Here is an 11,662-nt window from a genome sequence, read left to right on the forward strand (position 1 = left end):
ATTCTTCCCTTTCTCTTTCTAGTGCTGCTGCTCTTCTGCGTCGAGTCGTTGCTGCTGCCGGCCGTGCTGTCTTGACTTTGGAGCACGGGCTAGTCTACCTTGCGCGCCTCACCTTTCCACGTTTCCCCTGCGTATTCTGTCGCCGCTCCTCTTCTGACCTCACTTCCATCAAAACACCACTTTAGTGCCATTTTCTGCGCATTGCGCGTGCGTGCATGTGTGTGCGTGCGTGCTTCTTGCGTACATCTTGTTTTCCTTCCGCTCTCCTTTTGCCTCCGCGTTTCTCAGCCACCCTCTTCGCCCTCCTTTTTCTGTGACGTTACACACTCGTTCTTTAGGCTTGGCTTCATCTCAACGTTTTTCTCTCTGTCTCTGTCTCTCCTGCGCTCCACATGTGCGCGCGGGTTGCACTAGTGTGGCACGCACCGTCTCTCATCCTTGATTAACCTCTCTCTTCCTCTCTCCTTTCCCCCTCTGCCTCTCACTCCCTGAAGCGCTCACGCCCATACTCTTGCAGGGTAAGCCTTCCGCTTCCATTCACCGTGACCCTGTGTAAGCGTGCACGCGCGCATGCGTATGTGTGAGGGAACGGGAGAAGTGACGGTGTACAGGGGGAGCAGCGGGAGACATATACGTATACATGTAGCGGTTAAAGGGACAAAAAAGATGAGCGCTATACGATGACGACCTTCAGGGTATCGCGGATGCAGTGGGAGCGAATGCCTGTGAGGAAAACACACATACAGACACAAAGGCTACTGTGTTGTGAGCTTCTTTGATATCCCTTCCGATCCTCCCCTCCCCGAGTCCTCTTCCAAATCGAACAGGAACGTACAGAGGCAGCACGCACCCGGACAGACACACTGACAAACGCCTGCGGTAGGACTCCTAGGCAACCGTATCGGAAAGGCCGCAGAAAGAGGGGTGGTTGTGGTGGATAGGAGGAGGAGGAAGAGGAGGTGGAAAAAAAGCTGAAAAGCGGCCAAGAACAAAGGGAAGCGGGCGCGTAATGCAACCACACACGATCCGTCAGAAAACAAAAAAAAGGCAAACTGCGACTCCTTTAGCCCTAGCGCAAAGAAAAACAAAGAAAAAATGACGAAGGTCGCGGTGAGCTGATGAAGCGGCGCGGATAACAACACGATAAAAGAACAAATACATCTGTGCAGGTGGTCGCCTGTGCGAACTTCTTTTTCTCGCTATGCTCGTGCGTGCCGCCTTTTTTTCTCTGCATCGCGCTCTGTTTGTTTTGCATGAGTCCGAGCGTGTACGTGCATGTGTTTCTCTCTTCAACTTTTCTGTTGTTGCTTTTTCCGCTGCAAGGCTTTTCTTCCTTTTCCCGTGCTTACTACTATGCTCACATAAATATGTGATCTTGTCGACCGTCCGATACTGGCAGGGACCCCTCCCCCCATGAAGGCCCATGGCCCATGCTTCTGGACACCGGACCTCCTACTTGTAGGAGATGCCACCCTCTTTTCATACAGGCTCGCGCACGCAACAACATTCCGCACAGTTGCACGCACGCAAGCAGTTTTGATTTCACACACGAGCACAGCCGATAAACACACACACACACACATACAGACACAGACACACAAACATCACGCAAAAAACAACAAAAAACAAACAAGCGGACGGCGAACAGAAGACAGCAGAAAGCCACAAAGGGAGGTGTGTCTGTGTTGTGGAAAGGGATGCCTTTAATCTGTCTACGTGTGCGCATGTGCCTGCCCGTACTATTTGTTTTTCTTTCTTCACCTTATGTCAAGTGATCTCGCTTCTTTCTTCGTTTTTTCTTTTGGTTTTGCGTGCACGTCAGTGCCCGCATCCTCTACGCTACGCTTCTTGCCCCCGATCACACTCTCTCTTTGTGCGCTGCGTGAATACCGTGTGTGCAGTATGGGGAACGTTTTTTTTCCCATTCTTGCGGTGGATGGCGCTCATTCTTGTCGTTGTTCTTGTAGAAGAAGAAACATGACGAAAAAGGGGGGGCGGATGTCGGGGAAACTGCAGTAAATCATGTGCGTGCATCGTTCTGCGTTACAAGTTTTCTTTGTGACACTTCATACGCCACATAAACGGCTTTCAGAAGCGTTGATACCTGGAGTGCATCACATGCACTCAAGGAACCCTCATACCAAGATGCCCACCCACCCATGCGTGCACAGGCGAACAGCACATGCAAGGAGAAGCAGAGGCAGATAGACAAGAGAAGAATGAGCAGCGGGGGTAGCACATCGGCGAGGGGTACCGATGTTGTTGCCACTGCCGTGTAAAGACAGAAATGTTTGCTCCTGGAATACACAGCGAAGAGAGAGATGAGGGGAAGCTGCGTGGGTGTTGTGCTTCGGTGATGATGTGGTCTTAGCTGTTTCCTATTTGGCGTCGAAGACCACGAAAAGGGGCGGCAAGCAGCAGAAACGTCGATGGTCACAGCGTCACCTTTTTTTCCTCTCCGTTGCCATCTCTTTTCCTCACAGAACACACCCACGCTTGCAGCTTTGCGGTTGAGTTAGTGTAGAATATGTGCGCTTGCGTTTGTGTGTGTGTGCTTTGTGACTTGTTGTTCTCGATTTGTGTTTCCTCTTCTCGCCGCACTCGCCATTTTTTTTTCGTTCTTCGTCAGCGCTGTGCGCTTCAAGAACAACCGACATCCATGACTCCCTACGCTGCCCGGCTGAGAGTGAGAGGACAAGGACGGTGGCGGATGACGAGGCAACGCGAGACAGGAGCGCCTACGTTCACAGAGTCGTAGAAACACGCTACAAAGAGTCTCTGATGCACGAGTCTCTCACTCTCTTCGACGGGCTTTCTCTCTTCTTCTTTTTTCTTTCGGACTGTTGGGGCTGGCTAGTCTCTGGACGCTAGTGTGTGCTCACGTATGTGGTGGGGCGACCTCAGCCTCTCCTTTTTTTTTGTTATCGTTGCTTTCCTTTTTGTCATGCTGCGGGTGCACGCGTTTCTTTTCTCTCCGTTATTAGCGCGTCCCATCGGCTGATCCTTCTGCGAGCACACACACACACACACACACAGGGAGAGAAGCCAGTGGTCCTACGTACAGATGTGGCCGCCTTCTCGCTTCTCTTGTGTATCTCACTCTCTTGCCAGGCTCTTTCCCTTTTCGCTCGCCTTTCTATCCCCTCTTTTCGTTCGTGGCATCAAAGTCATGTGTGCTGGGATGGGTTGGAAGAGATGTCGCCCTCGCTCATGAGCAGAGGGCTGTCGTTCTCGTCATTTCTTTCGCTCCCCCTTCGCGTTCGCCAACTGTCAGCTTTCGCACCTCAAGCTTGGCGAATCCGTTTCTCTTTCCCCTCTCGCGCTCACCGGCTCAATGACGAAGCTTCTCTCTTTCTCTATCACGTCCTTGCTTATGTCCACCTTGTCGTTTTACACCCACAAGCGCCGCGTCCCCTATCCGCGGACTTCATTGTGAACGGAGCGCAGGCCAGGCATGCTCGGGAGAGAACCCTCTGTTTGCTCCGAATTCTATCTTCTCCCGCGCTGCGAGCTGTGGGCGGTGCAGTGCGTGAGTCGGAAGGAGAGGAAGCGCAGGGGTAGCGGTTCACATGTCGATGCAGCAGCCGTTCAGCAGAAGCGCCTTCTTTTCTCCCTTTTTTGTTCTCAACGGAAATGGAAGCGAATAATAACAATAATAAAAGCAAAAGATGACAGGACGGGGGCCGTTGGGGGCGGGGGGGGCAGGAGAGACGTCGCGTGTGGTTGTGAAGATAGAATCCACTGCAGCGCGAAGGAAACTTTCCTTTGGCGGCATCTTTCTCATCTGTTTACATTGGCGCGGAGGCTCTGGACTCTTCTCTCTCCGTCTCCCACACCCTTTTTTCTTCTCTTTCACTCTCGTCTCTCTGTAAAATGAACTCCTCTTACTGCAGCTGCGCTTTCTTTCCTTTTTCTTTTGTATGGAGTATCCCTTTGTCTCGCGCGCTCTCTCATCCATCCTTGTGTTGTTGTTGTTTTTTTGGTGTTCTGGCTGTAATTGAAACATAATTCGCGGTGCACTCCGCTGGGGCCCGGGCTCGCTCTCTCACTCACTGCACCCCCCTCTGTTTTCCCTCGAAAGCGTTCACGTGCACATTTTTGTGTCTTCCTTTATGCATGCTAGCATTCTTCCTACTTTCGTTTTCTCTTCTTCCGTTCTTCACGTCTCGTGTGTCCAGTAGCTCCTCGTTTTCTTTTTGATAACGTGAAGCGCATTTGTCTCGGTAGGCGTGTGCGCGCATGGGTGTGCGGTAGTTTTCTGCAGGACCCACCTACACCCACACGCACAGGCCTGCGCGCTCACCGCTATTGCAGATACGTGCGCACCCAATGTGGTTTCGCATTACCGGCCTTGTCGTCTCCGATGGCTTTTCCTTTTCCGTTTCTTTTGCTTCACTCCATCAGCGACTTGCATGGCCCATACCTTTTTTTCTGTCTGTGTTCCGACTCTCTGCCCAAGGGAGCACCCTCTCCCCTTTTCCGAAACCGCAAGAAGACACATGCACATGCAAATCCCCCCTCCCCACACACATACACACAGAAAAAACAGAGGGAAAGCAACTTGAAAAGTGGGAACGAAACGGAAACAAAAGATGCGCCGCTCAGAGCACGCGTGTGCATGTGTCTTTGTGCGGTCTGCGCGTCTGTTACGAAAGACGTATGCGGGGCCATGATGGCCACCGTGTGGCGAAGGAAAAAAAAGAAGAAAAAGAAGCATGGACGAGAGCAGATAATGCCGTCTGGTTACTTCAAACATGTGGCGGTGTCCATATCATCTTTTTTTTTGTAAGCAGAAAAGGGGCTTTCAAGTGGGTTTGGGTCTGCATATGGCTTGTGTAAGTGACCGCGTCATCCCACGCTCCTTCTCTGCGGCTCCTTCTTACCTCCCCTCCCCCCTACGGCAACTCCGCACGAGAGCCGCACGATGTACCTGGATGCTTCTCTTTCGTGTGCCCTTCTCATGCTCTTTTTTTTGTCATTGTTGCTTCTTCATTTTGCTGTCCCCCTTTTTTCCATTTCTCCTTTTGTCTTTTGAGTGCGCTGAGTCTGTTGCACACGTGTGTTCTGCTCGTTGCATGCGTGACTCTCCTTGCAAATTCATCTGTTCTGATGATCCTTGGCTTGTTGGCGGTGTTCCTTTTCTTTTTTTTTCCTATACTATCTAGTGAAAGTATATAGGTGCGTGCCTGTGTGTGGGTGGCCCACCACGCCATCTCTGCCTCTCCCTTTTTCGTCCTCTATGGGTGCCGACTTCGGTGTGTTCGAATGCGTATCCGTTTTTGTTGTCGAAATGTTTGTGTGTGTGTGTTTTGGTTCTCTATTATCTATGTACATATATATAGTGGAGCTGATTTTGTGCTGCTAACGTCAGTGCGAGACGTCGGGAGGTGAGGCAAGGGGAGGGGAGGGTGATAAGCACTACGAAACAAAAAAAGATTCAAGAAATGGCAAACGACAAAAAAAATGAAACATGATCGGTCGCGTATTCTGCAGCAACACAACACGCACACACGTACACGTACAAACGCACGCATGCATGCATGCATAGATGCAAAAAAAAGGTAAAGAAAAAAACAGTGCTTGCGCGTGTCTGTTAGTGTGATAAGATCGCACACGCACAAAAAGAGAGAAAGCAGCGGGTGTGGTATTTTAACAGTGGAGGCACGTGCTCCTCGTTTTATGGGTTCTCTTTTCACCCCCTCTCTCTCTCCATCATCTTTTTGTTCTCGCTCTTTTTTCTTTGGCCCCTTGACGTTTCCCTGTCGCGATTTTGTGCTTCTTCATGGGCGTTTTTCTTCCCCACCCTCCCCATTCTTTTGTTTCTCCGCTGTCTATGTTCGTGTGCATGTGCATGAGCACACGATGTATCTCCCTCGGCCTCTTTCTCACTTCGTTGTCTTGTTTATCGCAGGCTCTTTCATTTCCCTATTTCACACTGCAGCGCCGATGCCTGTTCTGCACTCGCATTCTCCTTTCGCTGCCGTGTGCGCTTCTTTGGTGTTGACAACCCAGGAAGACTCTCCTTTCGACCTTTCCACTCCCTTCATCATTTTCCTCTCTCCTCCGAGTCTGTTACATACTACTGTAAAGTCGTGCGCCTTGGAAAGCGAATGTTAACGGGCAACTCACGCGCCTCCTTCTGCTGCCTAACTTCTCCTCTCCTCCCTACGCCGGCAGGTGAGTGCATCGGCCCCTGGGGAAGGAGGTGGATGCACTGCAGTACATCAGTACCACATCCCCTTGATTCCAGCCCATAAGGATCTCTCTCGCGCGCTATAAGAGGTTGGCGATAGTGGAGTATTCCGTGTGAGGCTGTTGCCTTGACGCTGCAGATGAAGAGGTGGGGGGGTGCGCGTGCGCTGAGCTGCGATCGGCTGATTGCGGAAAAGCAGCTGTGCGTGGGCATTCTTATGCATGACCAAGCCCCGCGCGGCGTCACGTTTGAGGGGCCTCAGACGGATTACGCCAGCTACCGGTGACATCTCATGAGCACCCGAGGAATGGGGAAAAGGCGGGCATCCTGCGCACGTGGGGATTCTGACTTGCGGACGGCTCGATCACCATGCGGCTGAGGGAGGGGGTGCAAGTGCCAGAGGAGTGCATCCATCGCCTCGAGGCGATTGTCAGCCGATTCACGGAGAGTCGAGCGCGCCCGCTGCCGGGGAGACGAAGCGCATGCGGGCATGGGACGAGCGGCGGCGGGTCGGGGAAGACATGGATGCTGCCGCCTCTGAGGAGCTCCATCGCGGACCGACACACCCACGGGGGAGGATCCTCGGGCCCTCTTCCGCATCCCCTTCTCCGTGCTCGACACGGGGCATGCACGCACGGAGTCGCTGCAGAGCGGGCACAGCGTATGCCGGCTCATTCTGGCAGCGGCATCGAAGGCCGGGCGGACGGGTGCACCGCAGGCAGCGGCGCAAGCACCCACAGCGTCTTCTACGTCGTCCGTCATCTCCCCTATAATCCATTGCCCTCCCATTCAGCGTCCTCCTCTCTGTCCATCTTTTTCGTCCTCTTGTTTTCTTTGCCACCTTTCTTTGAGCGGGCGCACGCGCTGAAGTCTTGACGTTCCCCCTTCTCGTTCACTCGTCCCCTTTCTGCACACCGCTTGGCGAGTGGACTTCCTTCTCTCCCGCGCTATGCTTTCGTGTTTTGCGCTATGGAAAGCAGCAGAGTGTTAGCTACACAGCACAACGTGGGAAACGGGAGAAGGTAGACGCGAAACAACATCGAGATGGCACTCATGTGATGCTCTTGTCATTGCTTCTTCGCTGTATGTGTGTGTGTGTGTGCTTCGTTCACGTCGTGGGATGTCTGCGGCAGAGCTGTGAATGCGAAGGAGTGCTGCAGCTCGCACCGCCCTCTCCCCACCCACCCCCACCCACTCACTCACTCGCAGAGGCGCGCGCACTGTGGTACCGTCCTCTTTCTGTATCCTCTCCCTCCGCCTCAGACTCTCCGTCGCTGCAGCTTCGTATCCGGAAAGCCGAGAAGGACGAGTGCAGCCGCTCCGGGCGTTTGCGCTTTAATCGGCATCATTGCGGTCGAATACCGTGCCGCCATGTTGAGCCGGCCAACGCGTCGCTGCCTGCTCACGGCAGTGTCCTCCGTGCCGAGCACCACTGCCGCCACCTCTTTGGGCGGCGTGTCGCATGAGTCGGATGCGTCGGCGGTGAGGCGGTCGACTTTTGTCCGACCAGGGCTGGAGGGGCTGCGCATCGCTGCGTACGCGCCTACTGAGCCAGGCGTGCCGTCGTCGCGGCGCCGGCTTCCCGTGGCCATTGGTCACGTCGTCTCGCAGCTGTCGTCCCTTGTGTTCGCAGTAGACTTCGATGAAAGCCCACCACCGCCCTCCGTGTCGCTAGGATCGCGCGTCTACTTGGCCTACGAGCGGGAGGATGTGGACCCGACCTCGCAGCAGGGCGATGGAGGCGTGGGCGGTGCGCCGAGTCGCGTCTTCCTGGTGGGCGGCCTCGTCGTGCGAGTGAACCCTAATGGCACCTTGAGTGTCCTGCTGGACCACAACAAGGTGGATCTGGCGGTCCCACCGGAAAAGATAGCTGTGTCGGAGGGCGTGTGCAAATTCCTCAATCACCACAAGTACCTGCGGGTTGTGGAGTGGGTGCGCTCTGCCGGGCTCTCGGAGACGGACGACGTGGAGAGCACCGCGTGCATCCTGTACCACCGCGGCTGGCGGGCGGAGCGTCTGTACTTGCTCGAGGCTTCTGACATCCGCAGCATGGCGCACCTGTCCCAGTGCGCCCGCATGTCGCTCATGGAGAAAGCAGGGTGGCAGCGTGATCACCACCGTCAGATGCGCAACATTCACAGGGAGCGTGTGAAGGAGCGGGACCGACGGTACATGTCTGCCAAGTACGCCGGCATCCTCTCCGCCAGCGTCGCCTTCTGCGGCGCCTTCTCGCTCTTCGGGTGGAACTACAGGAACTACCTGACGCACCAGCGCTCCTACCAGATGCGCTTTGCGGTGAAAACGCTCTGCAAGAAGGTGCCTCCAGGAAGCGCAACCACCATCGGCGCGCCGCCAGCAGCGACGGATGCGGAGACATCGTCGTCGTCCTCGGCACACCACCTGTCGAAGCACGTTCGCCGGGTAGTGCAAGAGCGATAGATTCGACAGGTATTTCACCGACTCGATACAGCGCACCCTCGTGTCGTGGTTATCACCGGGTACTTTGGATGTGGAAAGAGCTCGCTGTGCAGCACTGCCATTCACGAGGAAGGCATGGCCGGCGTCTTCGTGGATGTGCGCAACAAGGTGGACACACTCCGCGGCATCATCGAGGCGCTCGGCGTGGACTCCGTGGAGGGTGCATGTCGGATGGCGAAGGCTGCGCGTGGGCAGTAGTTTTCGGCGGGTGTGTGCCCATGGTGTCGCTCCGCTTGGCTGCCGCGCCGGGACTGCTGCATGGGTCCCGTGCCCGGCGGCGAGCAGGTGCTCGGCTGCACGCAGCACGCGGCCGACGCCGTCACTGGCAACCGCCTCGTCAACATCACTGCAACGAGCGGCAACGGTTCGGGCGAGCTGTTTGCCGCGGTGCATCCGCGCCGCGTCCCGGTGGCACGACATGCGAGTCAGCTGCAGGCGACGTGCGGCGACGACCCGGTGCTGCTGGGTGTAGACGCGCGGTGAGCTGTGGTGGCGGTGCCGGGGACCTGTGCGAGCGCGTGCGTGTGAGGGGGTGCATGGGATTGGACACTGATGTAGGGGCGCTCTCACATGCTGCGCCTCACCCCCTTGCCCTCCTCGCGCGAGCGCGCACATACGTGGCGGCTGCTTCCCCCATCTGCTCCTTGGCTTTCTTCCCCTTTTCTGTGGTACTGCGTCGGTGCGCTTTCCTTCCGCCTGTGTCCGCCGCGTCTCTCTCTGTGGCCTGCAGCGAACGGGGTGCGCGGTGTTGGCGACTGGCCGCAGCGGTGGCAGTGCGGTGGGGGTGCCGCATGTGAGGGCCGCGACGAAGGCGGTGTGTGTGTGGGTGTGTGCTGCTGCTGTTTCCTCTCGCGTTGCGGTCATGGATGTGTGCTCTGCTCTCTGGGCCCATGCAGGGGCGGCGCGGAGTGGGCGGTGAGCCAGCCCTTCTGCACGCAGACAGAGGCTCCTTCCGCCGGTGCCGTTTCTGCAGACGCCTCTCCAAAGGCCTGCCCCGGGTGCTCCTACGGCAACGCGAAGAGGCGCAACAGGAAACACCAGGCGATACGCTCTGCAACGGCGGCTCTTTGTACTGTCCCTCTCTCGTCCCTCGTCCTCGCTGAGGACTCGCGGACTGTTTCCGGTGCGAGACGACTGCACGGCGCCGCAGACGCGGCACAGGCGGGGTCAGCGATGTGGGAGGGAGGCCGACAGGCAAAGGGCGTTGGAGGGGGAGGGGCAGGGCTTGCCCGGAGGGTAGCTGGCAATGCCCCCTGTCCTCCCCGCTTGGCCCCCTTCTCTTGCGCTTCGGTGTCTTGCCCGCTGCCGTTGCGGCATGGCTCGCATCCACCGGCCCCCTCTCCTGATGTTTGCGTGCATGCCAGCAGATGGCCCATGTGCTCCCGCTGTGCGCGGTCCGCAGTGCCACTTGCCTGTCTCTTCACCACTGCCTCCCCCACACTTCTCGCCCCGTGTCTCCCTCGTTTCGCTCCCGCTCACGTCTCGCATCCCCCCTCTCAAAACGGACACGCACGAACCAATGCAAAACAACACCATGCGCGTGCACACGCAACAACACCAGACATCCCTTTGCCAAGACTCGACTCTCTTTCGCTCTCACACCCCTCCGCCGCTCGCCCCCGCCCCCCTCCTCGCCGGCTCCGTCGCACCGCCTCCACCCCCTTTGCCACTCCCTCTCCTGTCCATCACCGCCTCACCTTTTTGTCTGCTACGTCTTTGCGAAGATGCGTCACCATCTCGGCGTTCTGATCTACGTGATCCTCCAGTTCCTCGCGCTTTTCTTTGTGCTGTTGGGCACGCCGCTGGACATGTTCCGCGAGTCAAAGGATGGGATCTTCGGCGGCAGAGGTTGCGTGACGTTATGGGGGTTGCAAAAGAATTGCATGACCACAGAATACATCATGCATTCGGATCTGCTGTGGAAGAATTGTCCGAAGCGCCACAAACTGTTCCTCTTTGCTGAGGTGTTTGTTATCGTCTCTATCTTCGTGTACGCCTTGGCGTTCCTCTTCGGTTTCACTTTGCTGTGGTGCTGCTCTGCCTTTCGCTGGGTGTGCGTGACTCTCAACGTCATCGGCATCGGCACCTTGTGCGTTGTCTGGGTGATGATGCTGAAGGCCTACCACATGAACAGTGGCGCAGGTTGTCTTGTTCTAGACCAGCTCTTTCACTTTGGTATCGGCTTCACTCTCTTGTTGGTGGCCTGGGTGCTGGATATCCTCGCCATCTTCTTCTTGCTGCTGCCATTAGAGGCCAAGAAGAATAGTGGGAGTACAAAGACGGACGAGATGGACGAGACGGACAAGACGGACGAAGGGCAGACGTCGTGCGAAGGAGACGCCCCGCATGAAGACGGTAAATACGTAGAACAGGAGTAGGCAGTGAAAAGCGGAAGGAGGCGGAGGGCGATGCTGATAGCTGTGCGGGTTGTCCGCGAAGACGCCCTCGTGGCGGTGCCGGCGGTGCTCGTGCCAGCGCGGGAGAGGGAGCGGAGGCTGCGGACTCTCATGTCTGCCTGTCGCTGCCTTCTCGTGCGTTCTGGAGGAGGTGCATGCGTGCACCCACACCGTGCCGCAGACACGCGGAGGAGCCGCGCGCGCTGTTTTTGTCCCCGCGTCTGTTTTCGCTCTGTTTGCTCGCACTGTTCTCGGTGCGCGTGCGCTTCTTCCCGAGGGATTTCCCCCTTGTCACGCGTTACTGTGGTGTATGGGCGTGTCTGCTGCCCTGCTCACGGCAGAACGACGCGTGGCCACGAAGTCGAATTTGTTTCCACGGGCTCTCCCCGGTGTGTCTCTTTCAGCGTGTCTCTTTTCGTGGTTTGGTGCTTTCTTCACTGTTTCTTTTTCATCGGTACCGCGATCTGCGCTATGTGGTGAGCAACGCCCGCTTGGTGCCGACAAGCCCGTCCGTGCCCCCTTCCTCCCTCTCTGCCCGTCGCCGTCACTAGCTCCTCGACACCGCCATCCCCTCCCTTCCCGCTCACCCGACGCA

General features: G+C 56.5%; 2 protein-coding genes across 2 annotated transcripts; both read left to right on the forward strand.

Moving 5' to 3' along the window:
* Positions 1-7,564: 7,564 nt before the first annotated feature.
* On the forward strand, positions 7,565-8,632 carry LMXM_08_0801 (uncharacterized protein; the record flags this gene model as incomplete). Its single annotated transcript, XM_003872588.1, has 1 exon — positions 7,565-8,632. The coding sequence occupies one exon, from the start codon at positions 7,565-7,567 to the stop codon at positions 8,630-8,632; it is 1,068 nt and encodes a 355-aa protein (XP_003872637.1).
* Positions 8,633-10,554: 1,922 nt separating this feature from the next.
* LMXM_08_0810 (uncharacterized protein) lies at positions 10,555-11,049 on the forward strand (the record flags this gene model as incomplete). Its single annotated transcript, XM_003872589.1, has 1 exon — positions 10,555-11,049. One exon carries the CDS (start codon positions 10,555-10,557, stop codon positions 11,047-11,049), a length of 495 nt encoding a protein of 164 aa, XP_003872638.1.
* Positions 11,050-11,662: the final 613 nt, after the last annotated feature.

Source organism: Leishmania mexicana, chromosome 8 (assembly GCF_000234665.1).
Source record: "Leishmania mexicana MHOM/GT/2001/U1103 complete genome, chromosome 8".
Taxonomy (NCBI): domain Eukaryota; phylum Euglenozoa; class Kinetoplastea; order Trypanosomatida; family Trypanosomatidae; genus Leishmania; species Leishmania mexicana.